The following is a 20447-nucleotide window of genomic DNA, read 5'->3' as shown; positions in this document are numbered from 1 at the left end:
CCGTCTTAAGCCCAGTGTTGAGAACTTTGGCTGTGACGGTGCCATCTATTATTTTATTTATTTATTTATTTATTTATTTGGTGATTTTATTCACAAACTGTCATCAGATTAGGCCAGTTCTTGATACAGTGCTCAAAACAGTCCACTACTGAGTTCCATCGCATGTCTTGTGGGAAAGTTAGCTTGGTTCCTCCCACTTTTTTCAGAGCAGCTGCTGCAAAGTGGTTGTTACAGAAGTATTTTTCAATTTTAACGCATTAGCCTTTATTTCCAGAACACTGAAGTCTTTGGCTAGGAGGTGTATCAAATGAGCACTGCAACCGTATGTTGTTAGCTTGGGACTCTCTTCTAAATAATTTCTTCTCATGTTGGGTACATTTGCAGCATTGTCTGTGACCAAGCTGCGTACTAGACATTTGAATTTTTTTTCACAGTTTGTTAAAGCTTTTACTACTGCTACTTGTAAGTATTCTGCTGTGTGTGCATTTCCTGTTTTATCAATTGTTTCGGTAAGGAAGACATTCCTTTCTTCTGTTGTCACACAAATACATACAACAGGATCATTGTGGACACTGCTTCATCCATCAAGACTCAGGTTAACAATTTCACCCCCTAGACCTTTTGCACACTACTCAATTTCTCTTTCCTACACTTTATCCAGCAATTTGCCTGCGACATCTGCTCTGTTGGTTGGACTATATTCTGGTCTTAATGACTGAACCATGTTAATGAAGTGTGGGTTCTCAATCATACGGAAAGGATAGTTTGTTGCATAAACAAACCGGGCAGTTTTTTCATAAATTACCTCTTTTTGTAATATGCTGGTTCTTATCACAAACTTATCTATAGTTGTTTCTGGATGATGGAGATTTTTTTTTTTCTTTTTGCTACAGGTGATATACTGTGGCTATGTGACATACATGATATGACTGAAACACTATCATTGGCAGCTAATTCTGAAACTATAGAAAGTGATAGTGATTTTGAAGGTGGATAGTCTTCAGAATCCTGTATGTTGAGGATGGAGGTCTCCTAAACAAAATAAGTCAATGCAGTTATTTAATTATTGTTGCCATACTGCTCCTTTAGTATTACTCATTGCATTAACTGACACTTAGTACTAATTTAAAGGTAAAATTGTAAAAGGAAGATCTGCCTATTTCAGCTATTTATTTTTTTTATCACAAATGCATCTAAAATGATAGTACCATAGGGTAACAACTATATTTTTTTTACTCAAACATGAGAATTCAAGAATAGTCCAGATGGAAGACAGGCAGTCCTTAAGAAAGAACTATTAAATAAAAAAGTTTACCAACCTGAAGATCCTGCATGTTCCTTTAATCATCTTCAATGCAGCTTCCTCCTGAGAAGGAAGACTTATGATGTTGTTTCATTCGGGCAACCAGGTCTTGCATTTCTTTGTTGCACTGTTTGCATTTTGCATGCATGCCAGTCTTACCCACAGGTAGAGGAACTTAATTAAAATATCCCCAAACTGGGTCTCCTTTACGGCCTGCTGCCATTATAGGTTTTCCCTTCTAGTGAGAAAAAGGTATGGTAGATCTCAAATCAATGAAGGCTACACTTAGAAAGATCTCAATGTTATACCAATAGAATAAAAACCAGCAGGATCTTATTAAGAGGGATAAGGCAAAGATGCCACATTTATTGTAAATATACTGATAAAGCAAAAGATAAAAGTAAACAACGTTGTTTGACTACTTATTTCTTATATACACACACATTCACAGAGAGAGAGAGATTTATTCACACAATTATTCATTCAAGTTCTGTATAGGTGTTATAGTTACCAGTCTAGAAGTTGCTCATGCCAAGTTACTGGCCAGGTATCTTGGTTGTGAGGATGGAGCCGAGTCTGTGTCAGGTGCACCTGATGCTCCTGGAGGCTGGCAGCAGAACCAGAGACTCAAAGTCATCAGTCTTTAGAGTCCATTCTTATAGGAATTAATTCCTACGTTAGTCTATGGGAACTGTTTCATCCTGCTGTTGCTGACTCAATCAGCAGATGGCACGTTCCTGTCCAAAGTGGCACATTCCTGGTGGCTCCACACTGTCCAAAGTTTGTGTTTCTCATCCTTCCAGGTGATGGGGTGGATCCCAGTTTACCCTCAGAGGGTTGTTTGGTGGTCCTACTCGACACATTCTTCGGCCGATGGATACTCGTTTTCTAGGCTGGCACTTCCCTAACCATTCATGTATATCAAGCATTCATTAGCATACATTCCATATTTTAACCATATTTTAATTTACTGTCTTTACCACTTTCAGGGTGTGTACTAATTTATTTGAGACTCCCGGCCCTTTAATCACAGAGGGTGGGGGTCTGTCTTAGGAGCCAATGAATGAAGTGGAAGTCACTTAGCGGCTTATAGTGCTTGTTTGCATTGCATCAATTACTTCAAGAACAAAGTCAGTTAACTTGTTTGTAAGTTTTACATAGTAGTAAAGTATCTTTCACAGGACAGATACAATCAATGGTTTCTACAGACAGTAGCTTACAAGTTTTAACAGAGTACCCAAAAGATTTTTGTACTTGGTGAAACTGTTGGATTTTAAAGTGTGGGGGACAAATTATGAGGGGGTCACTGTCACTTGGGGGAATCGCTGTTAGTACCTTCTTTAATATCCCTACATAATCCCCCTTTTGACACTACGATATTTATATAATCATTAGTTTTACTTTCTTTTTAACCCGTTTAAGAGAACGTACTGTGAGGCAACATGTGTTTGTGATTCCAATTTAGCGTACATTGTATTTGTATAATTGGTATGTGTTTTCATATAAAAACAATTTAATATGCTGCTCAGACAGTTTCGCTTTTGTTTCTATTGCCTGTCCCTCCCTTCTCACATTTATCTCCAGACTTCTTCTCCTTGTCCAGACCTATTCCGCCCCCAACAATCTTCTATTCATTGAACTTTTTGGAACTTTGCACTTTTAGAGAGAGGTAAGGGATTGACTCTGTGTACACAAATTTGCAGAGGGACAATAGTGTTGAGGTCTGTTATTTCACACCTCTATATATTATTTATTTATTTAAAAATATTTTTGCTATCTCTGGAGACACAAATCCAGTTTCAGAACTGTAAAACTAAGCATCTTTGATAGTGCTCAGTCTAGAAGATAACGAGTCCCGTTGGGTAGATAGAAAGATCAGCTTAAATAATCTTCACAGAAGCCCCTGGATCCCCGTAAGATTGGGTCCCTAATCCATGAACTATTGGAACTCATTTACAAAACTTTTCTTAAACATTAATTACATTACATATTGTCTCATACTATAAAATTAGAATTTGTAATCCCTGTTCCATGCTGAGATACAGTGTAGCTCAAAGATATCTTAATTAAAACTATCTTTAGATAGGTTTTTTCCTCAAAAAGCATTTTATATATATAAAAAAACAATTTAAATAAAATCCTAGTTTTTATTTTTAAAAAATCAATGATTTTTATCCACCCTGAGTAGTACAATGTGCTATGTATAATTACAGTATATATTGAAAGTTTTCCACCATGGCATTGCTGCCACAGCACAAATGATAGTATGAGTGACATTGAAGGAGTCTAAAACTCATACATAAGATTTTTTTTTTTTAAACTAAAACTCATAGCAGAAGAGCATTAAGCTACAATACATACAGTGGACTGAAATTATCCTGTATACACTGGAATATATTACTAGAAAATGTAATCCTATACCATATTAAATGCAAAAAAAAAACCTTACAGTTCTGAGTTATAGTTTCTGCAGCAATGTCACTTAGCCTACTTGAGCATATATAATATTATATGTGGCATCAATTTTATGCCTTAATATTAATGCTCAATGTAACAGACTCACCACACTTAGCTACTTTGCATTTTCAGAAGTGGTACCACCAGCATCAGAGAAATTTTTTCACACTTGCCACTGACAAGTGTATGAGCATCTCTGCCCAAATATATTGATAATGCACAAATCACTAGGGGGCATTATCTGTGCAGCCGTAGCCATCTTTATTTTGATGGTTGTATATGGGGGGAATAATTTCAAATGTTTTGAGGCCACTGTTTTTAATGGTGTAGTTAAACTTACATTCTGAAGACACACAGTACTTGACAATAACCAACAGACGTAACCAAGTATTTAACTCAACAGTCTGTTTTACGTATTTATACCTTTTTAACCACTGAATTAATACTGAGGTGAAATTCCAATTGTAATGAGTGGTGCTGCTTATTTTGTGTGTCAGTTTAATACTATACATCCAACTGTTAGCATAAGATTTAAAAATAAGTGGTGTTACATGTCTGAGAGTAGAATCTGAACCCGCCTCTTTCTGGTGAGGAACAGGTTCATATAATACCACTATATCTTTTCCATGATTGCTTGGGCTCTAGGAGGGTCTAGTGAACAAATTTTTTTTTTAAGTGGGTTTATCTACCTCCTTATCATTTATAACAGTGTTAGATTGTAGAAGTTTAACAGTACATTCAGTTTGTACCGTAATTCGGTGTAAACCAGTTAAAAAATTGCTATATTTTCACATTTATTTTATACTGTCATCTTTCCGTGCTGTGACATTTTTCATCAGTTAAGTCTGATTACAAGGATTGTTGGCACAAATTGGATTTCATTGTGGTATTCTTCCAGGCTACAGCGTACACCTATCAAACTCCAGTGTTTTGCTTTGGATCCTGTATCTTCAACTAAGGAGAATATAGGCTATATTGTACTCGATTTAAGAGCTGCTCAAGAAAAGAAACAGGTATGTTATTTGTTATGAAGAGATGTTAATAACTGACAGTTTGACAGTAATTATTACATTTTCTATTTTTGTAGGTACTGAAGTAGTTCTTGAAAGGAATTTGCAGAGCTCTCAAATCCTATTTGAAGGAATGTTGGCTCATCAGAGCATGTAGTTCAAAACCTTTTGAAAAGAGATTTTAACAGCATGTGTGAAGAACAAATACAAATATTTTGTATACATTTTATTAACATGATGAAATGTAAAATGCATCTGACTCTTAAATTGGTCATTGGAGATTACTGTGATATTGCCAAGTTAAACATGTGTGAAGGTTCTTTTGCCTTCCCGAATTTTAAAGATTTTGAGAATTGCAATATTAACATTGATGTATTTGTATTTCATATGAAATAATTCTCTGTAAACTGTGTCTAATAATCAGACTAGTATTGGATTTTTATTTTTTGTCTGTGATTGAGTAGTTGGTTCTTATCTGCTGAAACAACCATTTCCATTCTTAAAAAAAAAAGCCTTCAGATTATGACAATGAAATAATACACAGAAAAACACTCAAAGAATGATTAAAATGAGTAAGAGACTGAGAGCTGAATCTGTTTAGTTTATCAAAATCATGATTGAAAGGTTACTTGATTACAATGTTTAAGTACCTTCTCAGGGAGAAAATAGTGGGTACTAAAGGACAAATGTGCAACAAGAACCAATGGCTGGAAGCTGAAGCCAGTAAGTTTTAACTAGAAATAAGGTAGACAAGGTGGGTGATATCTTTTGTTGGCCCAACTTATGTTGCTGAGAGAGACAGCTTCAGGGTTGCTTTGAAGAGCTCTGTAGAAGCATGTCTCTCTCAGCAACAGAAGTTGATCCAACAAAAGATATTACGTCACTCACCTGGTCTCTACTATCCTGGGACCAATACAATAACACTGACAGAAATAAGTACATTTTTAACAGTGTGGAACTGGTACAAACTACCAAGGGAAGTAGCAGATTCTCCATCTCTTGATATCTTCAAATCAGTCCTAGATGTATTTTTGGAAACTATGCTTTAGCCAAATGTTAAATATAGTGCTCAATACAATGAAATGTTAATGCGATCTACAGGAGATCAGGCTAGATGAGCTAATGGTCCTTACTGGTCTTAAACTCTGTGTATAAATTACACCATGGCTGGTCATATGATAGCTTGGATTCCCTAGAGTCATAGGTTCCCATTTTAGCAAGGTTGAGAAAGCTTGTGTTTCATACAATTTTACCATGTGAGGGTCTGTCAGATGAGATCTTAAAAAAACAAGATTTTTCTCTATTCTGATTAAAGATTCTATGGTGGTTTTAGCCTGTTATCTTGTTGAATATGCCCAGGCATTGGAAGGAATATATGCAGTTTTTTCCTTTAGGAGTCTAGCCTAAAATATGGACAGCTAATATGGCTTCAAATATGTCAGTGTGTGTCTTGATTCAGTTTTTCAGTTATGTTAAGCTAATTGGATTGAAAAAACACACCCTCTTTGTGTATCAAGACAGGGCTTATGAGTCTCACAAAACATCTGTGAGTTAGGGTGCAATCTATTATACAGATAGGTAAACTGTTATACAAAGAGAGGTAATGATTTGCACAAGGTTATGCAGGGAACTAGGGCAAAACTGGGAATAGACTTCAGATACCTTGACTTCTGCTCCCTCTGCTGCAGTCATTAAGCCACAGTTGCCTACCTCAGAGGAGAAAAAGGGGGACAGAGATAGAAAAATGTTAAAAAGGAAAAAATAAAGCAAAAGGCTGGTGTATGGCAGTTTTTAAAGAGCTATTTTTTTAGGTGAATGGCAGGCACTTTTGAGTAAACCTTGCTCAGGGATGCCTGGGATGGGGCATGTGCAAAAGGGGCAGTTTACCCCCGGCCCCCGCTTGAGAGGGCTCCCAAACCAGTGGAATTTGAACACATAGCATTGTGACCTGGCCCACAGGGTCACAGTGCCACTTTGATTTGGCCCGGCCACTCCTTTGTCATGATGGAAAGGTCATTGGGCCAAATTTGAGTGAGCAGTGATCCCATGTGCCAGGTCACAATGCCTGGAGCAGAGACACATGCCCAGCTTTGTGGGACAGGAGGTGCCTCTGCAGCGTGAGTGTGGGGCAAGCTTGCTCTCTGCCTCCTCTTCTCCCTGCCACCCTCCCCCAGGTCTCAGGTGGGGAGGGAGAAGTTCAGTTTCAGATTTTGCCATGGGGTCCCGTAAACCTCTGTGATCTTGCTTTAATTTGTTTTTTGCTCCATTTTAGGCTGCTTCCCATGCACTTCCAAAGGCTATCAAGGCATTGTTGTTAGAGATCTTGACTGTTAAGCAGAAAGGTTTGGTCCACATCAATCTACCTAAGAAATTTGGTATAACAAAACCAAAGCTATTACGGTAGAACGTAACAGAGAATCAGTCTGATATTTTGAAAATAAACACTGAAGCACATCTTAACTCTGCTACAGCCTAACTGCCAAAAGATGAATTTCATCTTGTAACCACATTATATGCCTTTGCCATTCTCTTCTTTCTTATTTTTGGAACATACTTTATCCACTTTTTTAAATTCTGCAGGCACCAAAATGGTATCCTTTGCTCAGCAACAAATATACTAAATTTAAATCTGAGATACAGATAAGTATAGTGTTGGAAACTGATACAAAAGCACCAGTGGATGGCTTTAAAGCAAAAGAAGCACCTCCGAGAGAAGGGAAAGGTTAGTACCGTAATCCAAATTTAATTACATTTTATTCAGAAAAGTTTTGTTTCATGTGCCTGAAGAACATATAGTTTATTGCAAATGATTGTTTTGGGACACAAGTGCATTTTACTTTAATAGCATTTTTATATAAAATATTTACAACCTATTACATTTATATATACTATATACACTGTAAGCACTGAGTGCAATGGTTATTTTATAATGGCTCTCCAATCATATCAGGATCCAATAAAGTGTGTGTGCTTGTTTGCTTATTTTAATAGGAGGGGTGTGAGGTTTGTGTCATTTAAAAACAAACAAGCTGCTTATTTCCTTGACAGAATGTAGTTTTGATAGCTTGTACTTAAGATCATAAAGTATTGAAATCAAGTAGTCCAGAAAAGAGGCAGTAGAAAACATGGGTAAGAGTTGATCAGGGCACGCAGGAAAATAAAATGTGGATACAGGGATGGATTTTAAAGCAGAAGGTACAAACTATATTAATGTTTAGTTTAAGATGGGAGAGAGCTGGTGCTCTCCTGCTCCCAAACCAGTGTTACACACAGACCCCTTGGCAAAGGATCCTTTTTCTTTGTCAGATTTGGTGCAAGAAATATTTACAAACTCACTATCTATCGAGAGTAACATGTAAAGTGTCATAACCATTGTGAAATATATTTATGGGTAATGTTTAAGGAATAATATACTGAAAGTATGCTTGATGGATTTGGAGTAGAAATTTGTCACAAGGAAACAGTGTCTTGGTGATGGCCCATATGGGCAAGGGGGAGTTGTCACTCTGCCTTGATTGGCCAGTGATGCAGTAGAAGGGCTAGATTGTTTAACCCTGCATAATACGAAGGCTATATCTACAATACAGCGCTTTTAGTGATATAGCTGTGTCACCACAGCCGTGCCACTAAAAGTAGCGCAGCGTAGCCCCTGTTTGTCGGCTCTCCTGCTGACAAAAAACTTCTGCCCCCAATGAGCGGTGTTCACGTTGTTGGCAGGAGAACACTCCTGCCAACAACACGCTGTTCACACTGGCACTTGTTGCGGCAAAATGTTTGCCTTTCAGGATTTTTTTATTTTTGTTTTTTTAACACCTCTGAAAGACAAAAATTTTGTCTTTCAATTGCCAGTGTAGACATAGCCTAAGACTTTTGAATGGGAAACCAGCAGAGGCACCAAGAAACAATCAAAACCACTTAGAGGTAAAAAAAGAAACTTTACAGCTAAGCAGGGTTTCGCCCTATCTGTGAATAGAAACCAAAAACTCTTTTCAGTATAATATTGTATGGGGAAGGACACTCTGCATCCATTCACTGAGGAAACCCCTTATGAATGTTTGGATCCTGGTTCTAGAGAAACCAGCCAGTTCTGCAACAGACTGAATTTTGGCAGGAGGGGAGGAAAATCGACTTTCTTAGATTAGAAGGGTAACTGTTGATAAGTGTAGACCCAGGTTCATGGCTTTTTTTTTTTTTTTTGTTTTTTTTTTTTTTTTTACCATTTTTTTTTTCCCCCTTTTTTTTTTTTTTTTTTTATTTCTAGTTCAATCTTTATTGTTTTTGAAAACTACTCTTGTTTTATTATGTGGGAGGAAAAACGAGTCCTCACTCTGAGTTTGAAGCAACAAGCCAGAGGCAGCTTTATTTTTGAGCAATTGCAAATGCATGGGAGAGTACTCACAGGCAGGGGTTCCCCTTCCGAGGCAGGTCTTCGTTAGGTAAACAGTTAGGCAAGCTTTTATACCTTTCATTACATACAATAATGAGCAACAAATGTATTTTGTTATACATTTTCTTTCTGATATCTCACTTTTTTTCTCATTAGTTTCTGCCAGAGTCTACATTCCATTCTTATCTAACACAAGGTCAAAACAGTATCTCTTACAGTCTGTTCTCATTCGCTTTCTACTCACCTAGGCCTTCAAGTCTTGTGTTATTAGAGTCAGTGTTAGCCTGACTTTGTTAGCTTGACTCTTGCTCTATTCCTAGAGACTAAGATCTCTATGTTCAAATTCCCTTTATCCCTTTCTCCACTTCCACAATTTAAGTGCTCACAAGCTCCTTGTGATTTACAGGAGCAGTGTTTAAGATAAAACTGGGGTGCATCTTTGGGTGCAGAGGATCTGGGATTTCTGTAAGTACCCAAGGGCTGGATATCACAAGGGAATGATTCAGAGGGACTCAGGAATTGGGGTACACCTATTGTTTAACCTGCAAGGTGAAGCTAGGGCTAGCATAGTCCAGACCACCAGAGTGCTTGAGTGGCTGAAAGGATGGTGGTGTTAGGGAGCTGACCCCCAACTACCACATGAAAGTCTCCCTCTTCTGGAAGCAGGGGTAACAAGGTGACTGTCAATCCTGGGTGCCCTGAGAACTGTCACAACAAGACAGTTCAATGCTGTGTGAAATGGCATCATGTTAAATAACCTATATTCAGGGTTGGCTCCCTTCAGCCTATCTCACTCCTTTAAATTTTCACCCTTCCCTGGAAGGAGGAATGAGGGCATATGTGAAAGGTTTACGAAGTTTGTGAAGACTCAAGGTCTTCCCTGTTTCCAGCAGGCTAATAGGCACCACCAGGTATCTCCTAGGTCTCGAGTCTACTCAAGTTTGTCTCTGGGATATTGAGTTCTCACCCACAAATTGTGACAAATTATGAACTTTACTTAAGATGAAAACTTCATCTTTTAATTCTTCACTCCTTATTAACTTAAAATCAGGCCTCCATGATGATGTGAGGAAGGTGGAAAAACTATTAGACATCCTGCTCTTATTGCCCCAAAGGAAAATTTTCTTCCTGACCCCCAAAAACAGTGATCTGATCAGATTCCAAATCTGAGAAACACCAGACAAACTGGGAGGGTGGGGTAGTAACCTCAGCAGAATGGCTGCTGCTTGTCTTTGAGATCTTCAAATATAACAATGCACAATGAAAGAATCATTTCTCTTTTCCCTCAAAGCCAGCTGGGCAGCAAGGAGAGATGGGGAAACCCATGTTGTTCCTCTTCCCCACACCTCCTTGTCCAGGCATGACCTCCACTTGTGTTCTGGGTGGAGGCACTGGGAAAGATTGTGTAAGAGAAGGGCCCTGTCCTTCTCTCTCCTCTCAAGACTACAGTGGGATGAAAGGCTACAGATCTAAAGAGGAACTGTGGTGCAGAAGGAGAACCTGGAGTTGCTGGGCAAGGAGACTCCGACAAAGAGGAAGGAGGGAAGTGGGCAATGGATGTCAATGAAGATGGCGAATATAGTAGGGGGAGGGACAACTGGAGGCTGTATATGTAGGTGGGGTGAGACTAAGGTTTGCTTGGAGAAGAAGACTAAAATTCCAATGAGGAACCTGGAGTGGAGCCAGACTAACTAGGTGAGGGAATGGGAGTGGTCAGGAGGAGCCAGGAACAAGGAGGAGATGGGGCAGAGACAGGGATAATTTGGAGGAGACAGGGCAAAAGGAGTCGTGCCTAGTGTGGGAATGGGCATGTGAGTCAGTGTCTGCTAAAGCACACTTCCCTCCAGAGCCTGGGATTCCCAAGTCACCCGAGTCTCTCAATTCCTCTGCTATAAGCAGATGCCTGTGAAACCCACTGGTAAAATGTTCTGGTCCACATAGAAGATGCCAGTCTGATACTGCTATTAGTTATGTTGTTAGCTCAAGCAATCCTTGTCTGTGTGATGGATCTAAAGGTTCCAACTCTGCTAGTAGCCCAGGTGGATATCAGTCTAATGCTCCATGATGTAATTTTGGGGCGGGAGGGTTTCAGTTGTGTGTGGGGATTTTTGTTTATTATTTTTTTATTTAAGAACAGATAAAATACACAGATCTGGAGATCTAGAAGGACATAACCATATAAATTCAATTCTCTTCTCTTAAAGTGCCTGCTCTGCTTTGTGGGTTAGATCCTAAAAATATTGTAGCAGTCCTGAATGAGGAAGAAGGCTATCATCAAATTGGACCAGCAGAATATTGCAGAGAATACTTTGTTTTGTCTGTGACTATAGCATTTGCCACACAGTTGGAACAGGTAATGATTATTATTCACCTTTAAGCCCATTATGCCAATAAAACATTTATAGCAGGGTTCGGCAACCTTTCAGAAGTGGTGTGCCGAGTCTTCATTTATTCACTCTAATTTAAGGTTTTGCGTGCCGGTAATATATTTTAATGTTATTAGAAGGTCTCTTTCTATAAGTCTATAATATATAACTAAACTATTGTTGTATGTAAAGTAAATAAGGTTTTTAGAATGTTTAAGAAGCTTCATTTAAAATTAAATTAAAATACAGATTTTTCCCCCCCACCCCTCCAGACCAGTGGCCAGGACCCGGGCACTGTGAGTGCCACTGATGAAAACTCTGGTCTACAATTTTTGAGAAGTCGTCTGCTTCAGAGATAAAATGTGCTATTTATTATGTATTTTGATGTGCTGAAATCAAATGACAATTAAAACGACTGGCTACTGTTTCTAAGATATTTAAGTTTTTACATTTTATGTTTATGTATATTGTGTAGATAGTAGAGTTTTAATCATAAATTGTAAACCTAGGTCTTTTCATGTGTTTATGGTTGCTTTACATGATAATATTTCACCTGTCCTGTTTATGTAACACTTTAAAAATCAGCAAAAGGGTTATATAAATAACTTTTATTATGAAACAAAAGGCAAAAAACTATTATGTACATAGTTTAGTCCTATTCAGTGTCTACTCGGCGCTTCTTGGCTTGTCTCTTGTATTCATTAAATGGAGCATCTCTTGTCACTGTCCAGCAATAGTCTGCAAGCATTGATGGGTTCCATTTGCCCTCATAGCGTTTCTCCATTGTTGCAATGTCCTGGTGAAATCGCTCGCCGTGCTAGTTGCTCACTGCTCCGCAGTTCGGTGGAAAAAAATCTAGATGAGAGTGCAAAAAATGTCTCTTTAGTGACATGTTGCAACCAAGGCTTTTGTATGCCTTGAGGAGGTTTTCCACCAACAACCTGTAGTTGTCTGCCTGGTTGTTTCCGAGAAAATTTATTGCCACTAAACTGGAAGGCTTTCCATGCCATCTTTTCCTTGCCACGCAGTGCATGGTCAAATGCATCATCTCGAAGACGTTCACGAATCTGAGGACCAACAAAGACACCTTTCTTTATCTTAGCTTCACTTAACCTTGGAAATTTTCCACGGAGGTACTTGAAAGCTGCTTGTGTTTTGTCAATGGCCTTGACAAAGTTCTTCATCAGACCCAGCTTGATGTGTAAGGGTGGTAACAAAATCTTCCTTGATTCAACAAGTGGTGGATGCTGAATATTTTTCCTCCCAGGCTCCAATTGCTGTCGGAGTGGCCAATCTTTCTTGATGTAGTGGGAATCTCTTGCACGACTATCCCATTCGCAGAGAAAACAGCAGTATTTTGTGTATCCAGTCTGCAGACCAAGCAAGAGAGCAACAACCTTCAAATAGCCACAAAGCTGCCACTGATGTTGGTCATAGTTTATGCACCTCAAAAGTTGTTTCATGTTATCATAGGTTTCCTTCATGTGGACTGCATGATCAACTGGAATTGATGGCAAAACATTGCCATTATGCAGTAAAACAGCTTTAAGACTCGTCTTCGATGAATCAATGAACAGTCTCCACTCATCTGGATCGTGAACGATGTTGAGGGCTGCCATCACACCATCGATGTTGTTGCAGGCTACAAGATCACCTTCCATGAAGAAGAATGGGACAAGATCATTTTGACGGTCACGGAACATGGAAACCCAAACATCACCTGCCAGGAGATTCCACTGCTGTAGTCTGGAGCCCAACAGCTCTGCCTTACTCTTGGGTAGTTCCAAATCCCTGACAAGGTCATTCAGTTCACCTTGTGTTATGAGGTGTGGTTCAGAGGAGGATGATGGGAGAAAATGTGGGTCCTGTGACATTGATGGTTCAGGACCAGAATTTTCGTCCTCTTCCTCATCAGACTCAAGTGAGAGTGATTCTGGTGCATCAGGAACCGGCAGTCCTCCTCCGTGGGATACTGGGCGCATAGCAGATGGAATGTTTGGATAATGCACAGTCCACTTTTTCTTCTTTGACACACCTTTCCCAACTGGAGGCACCATGCAGAAGTAACAGTTGCTTCATTGGCACTGCAAAAGGCATAGATTTCCTTTTCCTGTTCAACCACTGGCGAAGATTTGTTGCACAAGTGTTACAGCATATATCTGGGGCCCACGTCTTGTCCTGATCTCCAATTTTGCAGCCAAAATAAAGGCGATAGGCTTTCTTAACCATAATGGTTATACTGCGCTTTTGTGATGCAAAAGTCACTTCACCACAAACATAGCAGAAGTTATCTGCATTGTTCACACAAGTACGAAGCATCTCTGCTCACTTTGGCTAAACAGAAATGTGTCCCTTTGCAAAATCAAACACTGACAAATAAGAGAGCACGACACTGTATGATTTCTAGAGCTGATATAGGGCAATTTGTTCAGCAGAGGGATGATGCAATCATAACAAAGCTTACATCAATGACTTCAAGGAATAACATGATGCAATTCATATCATGTATGACGCAATACCAGCTTCAGATTGCATCATTCATTGTTTTGCCTAAAAAGCAAGTATTGTCCAAACCCAGTCATAGATTTATTCATAGATCCAGTCAAAGATGTATTTTAATCATTTCTGGTTTAAATTGAGATCCCTTCCCTTTATAACTCACTTATCCTCCGCCATTCCTAAGTCAAGGGTCGTATATACTGGCCCAATAGCATATCTTGAAAACTAGAGCCAATCAACAATTTTAAGCATCATTTTCGTTCTCAGTGACCCAGAATTAGTAAAGTTTGACTACATTTATTTCAGAAGCATTTTGGCTGTAGAGCAGTGAAATCAGCTCGCGTGCCTCCTTCGGCACGCATGCCATAGGTTGCCTACCCCTTGTTTATAGTATGTGAAAAAGTAATGGTTTGGCTATTGTTTTCCCATTTCCTGTATTCCAATGCAAGACTTATCTTCTAAATCTTTATCATTTTCTGGTGAAAGAATAGTATTAATTTTGGGCTAGATTTAAAGTTGTATTTTGAAAAATTATACATTGCTTTATACTTGGTAAGAATAATTTTATTATGTGGACAGTGTAAGATTTATGATGTCAAACCATTCATTTATTGTCTTCAGCATTTGGGTTTGTTAGCGGTGAGATAGGTACATTAAAAGTACATTGGCATCACTCAGCAACCTTAACTGATTTCTAAAATAGTGGTTTTTGTTTTTTGTTTTTTTGTTATTTGGAACTTGCCAAGTTGTTGGGTTTTTTGTTGTGTTTTTTTTTTTTTAAATTTCTTTGTGTAATTAAATTTAGAATTACAATCAATCAAATCAACCTAATCATGGAACTGTAGTTGCAAGTTTAAATGTGGAGAACTTCTCCCTAATACAATGTTACACACTTACTTAGCTGAAGCTTGAAAACTTTTGGTCCTCCATCTTGAGGTTAAGGAAGCTCTGTTTCCTATAGAAATACCCTAAGTCATCCTAAGTTCTTTCTAAGATGCAACCAGCCCAGAAAAGACAACATGCTCGCTCTCTCACACAGTAATTGGGCTCAAAACTATCCAAACAATAACTTTAATTAAATATAACCTATTTCTTCAAATATAGACATAAATAAATTTAGAGAGATTTAACAAATGGAAAATGTGGAGCATTCACAACAAGCTGCTTTTTGAATTACAAGGATACATAATTGTTAGATAAGTAATACTTTCAAGTCAGTGTAGGTTTTAAATGATCTGTAACTCAAGTTATTTGAACTTTCTTCAAACCTTACAGAAATATTTTTCTTTTCCTTGAGTAAATTTAGGAATTTTCCATGCCAAATCATAGGGAAACAAAATTAGAGCTTTATAAAGAAACTGATTGGAATCATAGGACCAGATTTTGCTACTTTTACATTGAGTACCTTATTTGAAAGTGGTATTGTTATGCTTATAAGAAGCACATGGGATCTTTTTCAGGGGAAAAGGCAACAATTAGCATATGCATTCAGTCTCGCCGCCAGTCGATGTTATAGTTACCAGTCCAGGGCAACCTAGTGGCCAGCTAGGTTGATCGCGGGCAGGGAGGAGCCGGGTTCTGTTAGTTGCGACATGATGCTCTAGGGAACTCTTGGCAGGACGAACCCAAAATTTAATGGCAAAGCATCCTCTTTATATAGTGATTTTCCTGCATTGGGACCAATTAATTTTGCACCGTCATGCTGTAATCAATTGTCATTTGACAAGTGCTTGTTTTCTTAAATTGTTCTTCTTTATTTTATTTCTTCATTAGTCTCTTGGGGAATTACCCCATGCTGGTTTTGATCACAGCTGTCTTGTCCCGTTAGATAGGTCCTTGCCTCATCTTTAGAGTTGTCAATCTGCCCTCCTTTGACATCTCAATAAGGCCATGTTGCAATCTTCTGGCGCCTTTGTCTGTCCTCCTTAGAACGTCGGTCCAGTGATGGCCTTCACACTTACCTTCTAACACACATGTTCCTCATTCACACACAACAGGATCAATTTACAGAGAACATTTGAACAGAAACATCAAATTGTTTTCTCCTGCATTGCAATCATTGCATTCTTTTTACTTATTTCAAAATACTAATTTTAAACCTACAACAAAGCGGTGACCCTAAAGATCTATTACTGCCTTGAAATCAGCTTCAGACTCAAGATTCTGGTAGATGCATCTTTACCAGTGGCACATGAGACCATTTCTTTCTGCTTTCAGGAAGGGTGGCTGGCAGAATATGGTCAAATCATATCACACATCAATACATGCTACATTATTATTATTTATCCTTCATTCTAAATTATACAAAATACAACTATAAAATCCTAGTACTACAGTATGATCTAGTTGCTGGGGCATTGAAATGGAAATCAGGAAACCTGGGTTCTATTTCCATCTCTACCATTAACTTCTGTGACTTTGGGCAAGTCATTACACATCTGTCTCTCTGACCTCCATTGTTTGTTTGATTGTTTCCAAAGTGCTGAGAATCTAGACACTCTTATTAGGTCTTTGTACAGTTCCTATTTTGTTGGGGCCTTGATTTCAGTTGGGTCCTCTAGGCACTAATGTGTAATACAAATTAGGGCTGTCAAGCGATTAATTCTTCTGTTAAACAATAATAGAATGCCATTTATTTAAATATTTTTGAATGTTTTCTCCATTTTCAAATATAATTGAAATTCGTATAACACAGAATACGAAGTGTACAGTGTTCACTTTATATTTAATTTTGATTACAAATATTTGCACTGTAAAAAAAATTACATTTTTCAATTCACCTAATACAGGTACTGTAGTGCAATCTCTTTATCATAAAAGTTGAACTTAATTCTACATTTGTATGTAAAAAAAACCACAACAAAAACCTGCATTCAAAACGAAAACAGTGTAGAACTTTAGAGCCTACAAATCCACTCAGTCCAAGTTTGTTTACATTTAGAAGAGATAATGCTGCCGCCTTCTTATTTACAATATCACCAGAAAGTGAGAACAGGTGTTCACACGGCACTATTGTAGCCAGCATTGCAAGATATTTACGTGTCATATGTGCTAAAGATTCATATGTCCCTTCATGCTTCAACTACCATTACAGAAGAGACATATCCATACTCATGACCGGTTCTTCTCGATAACAATCCAAAGCAGTGCAGACCAACGCATCATCATTTTCATCATCTAACCCTAACCCTAACCCTCAGTGCCCCCCTGGAAATCTACCTTCTTTAAGCGAACAAACAGAAAGATGCAGTGACAAATTTGCGTTCTTTTATGTATCTATATTTCTGCCTACGTCCTACAATATAGTAAAGAAAGATGTTGTAAATAAGACACCTTGAAGCTTGAAATTATAAAATTAAATTTATTAAAATCGACCATAGTAACATTGACATTACACACAGAAAATTAAGATAACAAAGGATAATATTAAAATAAAAATTACGAATAACATTAAAAATAATCCTAATGAGAAGGATGAACCTGGTGCACTGATATCAATTTATTAATGTTCGACTCTATTTTTGTCAGCAGCATTCTTAAATCACCGCGATTTAGCTATTTGCAGTCCGTTTCTTTTTTTAGTTAACAGATTTGTGACTGCACTGAACCCACGTTCCACTAAATATGATGAAGGAAATGCAATTAAAAACTTTTGTACTATAGCCCATAATCCAGGATAAAGTGTAGGTATCTGCTTTTTCAGACAGAACTGTTGGTAGCCGTCTTTGAATTTAAATTTCAATTCCTCATTTGTTGTTACTTCTATCAGTTCTTCTTGTAATTTTGGAGATTCTTCTGTGTTTGTACCTGAAAAAGGGTCCAAAACCCAATCGGGTATGTTCATTTTAAGAATATCTTCAAATTGTTGATTGAAGTCAGAATGGAGAGCCTCCAAGTGCTGAGAATAGGTAAGCAAGTCATCATCATGTTTTTCTACTGTTGATAAATTTTGGAAATTGGCTAAATTCTCCTCGTCCTAAATCTCGTTTGTACAGAAGAAGTTTTGCTACAAATGCGGAAATAACAGTTTTTGTTTTAATTAAATTCAGCTCATCGCCTTGGAGCTGTAAATTTGTTTCATTAAATGTATTAAACAAGTCTGTTAAATAAGCTGTCATTTTTGGAATCAATCAAGTTGGCTCGTAAAGCATCATCTTTGTTTTCTAGGAACTCTAGCACTGAGTCAAAGAGTTTATAAAACTGATCCAAACAGGCACCTTTTGATAGCCAACGAACTTCTGTACGAAGCAGCAAGCGATTGAATTCTTCATTGTTTTCAATACAAAGTTGTCCAGAACAATCTGTCATTCAATGAATTGCTTCTGATTTTTGTTGATTGCTTTAATGACATAATGTAATGACCTATGTAGGCGTTCACTCAGATTTTTGGCAACTAAATGTTGACGATGAATGACACAGTGTACAGCGAATACATTCGGAACCGCTTTTTTTAAATATGCAAGAAAACCCATATAGCGCCCTATCATCGCTGGAGCACCATCAGTAGCAACTGACAAGATATTACTCGGGGATTTCTTTTTCTTTTAAAAAACTCTTCCAATGCATGAAATATCAATTCTCCTTTAGTATCAGTTTGCAAATTTTTAGCAAATAATAATTCTTGGCAAATGAATCGCATGTATGCTAAAAGTAAGGCTTCATTTCCTGGCAAAGTTGACTCATCAAGCTGTATAGAGAACTGGGATGTTTTTAAATACTCACATAATGAGTCTTCAACATCTTTAGCTATTTCATCAATTCTTCTTTGCACTGTATTATTGCTCAAAGAAATTTTCTTGGTAATATCAGACGCTGGCTTGTGTAGCATAGTGCGTATTACCTCACTTATAGCCGGTAGAATTGGTTCTTCACCAATAATATGTGGTTTTCCCGATTTTAGCAATCAGTAACGAAATGTTGTTGTAAGAAGCATGCAACCCATCGTCATCTTCTTTGGCAAAACTCTTTTCAATAGCATCCAATGTCAGCTGTCTCCAATTTTTCTTTAAGTGCTTGAAAATAAGATAAATCCTTATCTATCTTATCAGCATGAACTTTTGTCAAATGTTCTTGTAGTCTTGAAGGCTTCATAGCTTCATTTGATAAAACTTTTTGGCAAATCAGGCACATCGGTAATGTATTGTTTGTAGGCGACTGAATAAAGCCATAGTTCAAATATTCAATACTATATTGTCTACATTTTTTCTTGAGTTCAGCCATGATATCTGTAAAAGAAATAAAATTTGTGTTTATTTATCACAATAGGGGTATAAAATTACCAAGATATATAACAATTTATATAACTGAAAAAGTGCAATTTCTCTTCCCAGAACCAAAATTTTTTGCAATAGTTGTGTTGTTAGAATATTGCCCACGACATCAGGTATACAGTGGTTTTTGCGTAAGACGGCAAAAGAGAACCAAACTAAAATACTAATGAAACTAATAAACTGGGTTTTGTTCTTTGCTCAGCATTAGATATATGTATTTGATATTAAATTGTCAAATATCAAACGAAATTTATCAAGAAATAATTAATTTAAAAAATAATCAATGTGCAATTAAAAATCAGTTAATAGTTTTGTTTTAGTTTGCCCTTATTTAAATAATTGTTCCTTATTAACACACGCCTTATTTACCAGTTAACACAGATGATTCAATAGATATAAATAAATGTTAATAATAGATTTTTTACGATTTCATTCCCGTTTTCGTTAATGTAATAAAAAATATGACAAATATATTGACTGTACACTTCAAATAGTACTGTACCGACACAAGCCTGCTACGATTTTATTAGTAGTAAACAGTAGAGACACAGAAACATACGATAGATATGTAATAAAATGTATAAAAATACTCACGTGTAAATTGCTGTTCTACTGAAACAACAAAAATACAATTTGCTTTGTGTGTGATCCGTAATCCGTAAAGATCGAAGGTATCGAATATGAATAAATTTTTTTTAAATACTTATTGCACTATTGTTAACTGCTTTTTACACAATTCAAAAACAATCTAAATTAGATTTCATACATGTCGTCTATTTATAGTATTGTATTGTAAACAAGTCATTACAGGCACATATTCCTGCCGATGTATGCTGGACTTCCCGACAATGCGAGACATGCTCGCCTGCCAACACTTGCTTGTTAAGAGCTGTTGGCGGACTTGACACCTGATCGGTTATAACTTGTTACTTTATTTTCCAAATAAATTCATCACTACAACTTTAACTCTGTTACACAACAGATGAAACATGTACGAACGGTTTTTAAAATTTTTCTTATAGTCTCTTCTTTCTTTATGCTTCCGCCGCCCCCTTATTTTTATTCAATGCCCCCCAATTGCACCCGAGGCTACTACTGCCCCCCTGGATCGTTCCAGCGCCCCCCAGGGGGTGGTATCGCCCATTTTGGGAACCT

At 37.5% G+C, this 20447-nt stretch overlaps 1 protein-coding gene across 1 annotated transcript in view; it reads left to right on the top strand.

Moving 5' to 3' along the window:
• Positions 1-20447, top strand: part of CEP120 (centrosomal protein 120) — a 75332-nt gene that overhangs the window by 6040 nt on the left and 48845 nt on the right. The window contains exons 3-5 of the mRNA XM_034773877.1: positions 4659-4773; positions 7351-7492; positions 11362-11510. Of these exons, the coding sequence (XP_034629768.1) occupies positions 4659-4773; positions 7351-7492; positions 11362-11510 (406 nt within the window). The remainder of the gene's footprint in view (positions 1-4658; positions 4774-7350; positions 7493-11361; positions 11511-20447) is intronic.

This window comes from Trachemys scripta, chromosome 6 (assembly GCF_013100865.1).
Source record: "Trachemys scripta elegans isolate TJP31775 chromosome 6, CAS_Tse_1.0, whole genome shotgun sequence".
NCBI classification, from domain to species: Eukaryota; Metazoa; Chordata; order Testudines; family Emydidae; genus Trachemys; species Trachemys scripta.
The sequence above is the reverse complement of the archived record's forward strand: the minus strand, read 5'-3'. Positions and strand labels throughout refer to the sequence as shown.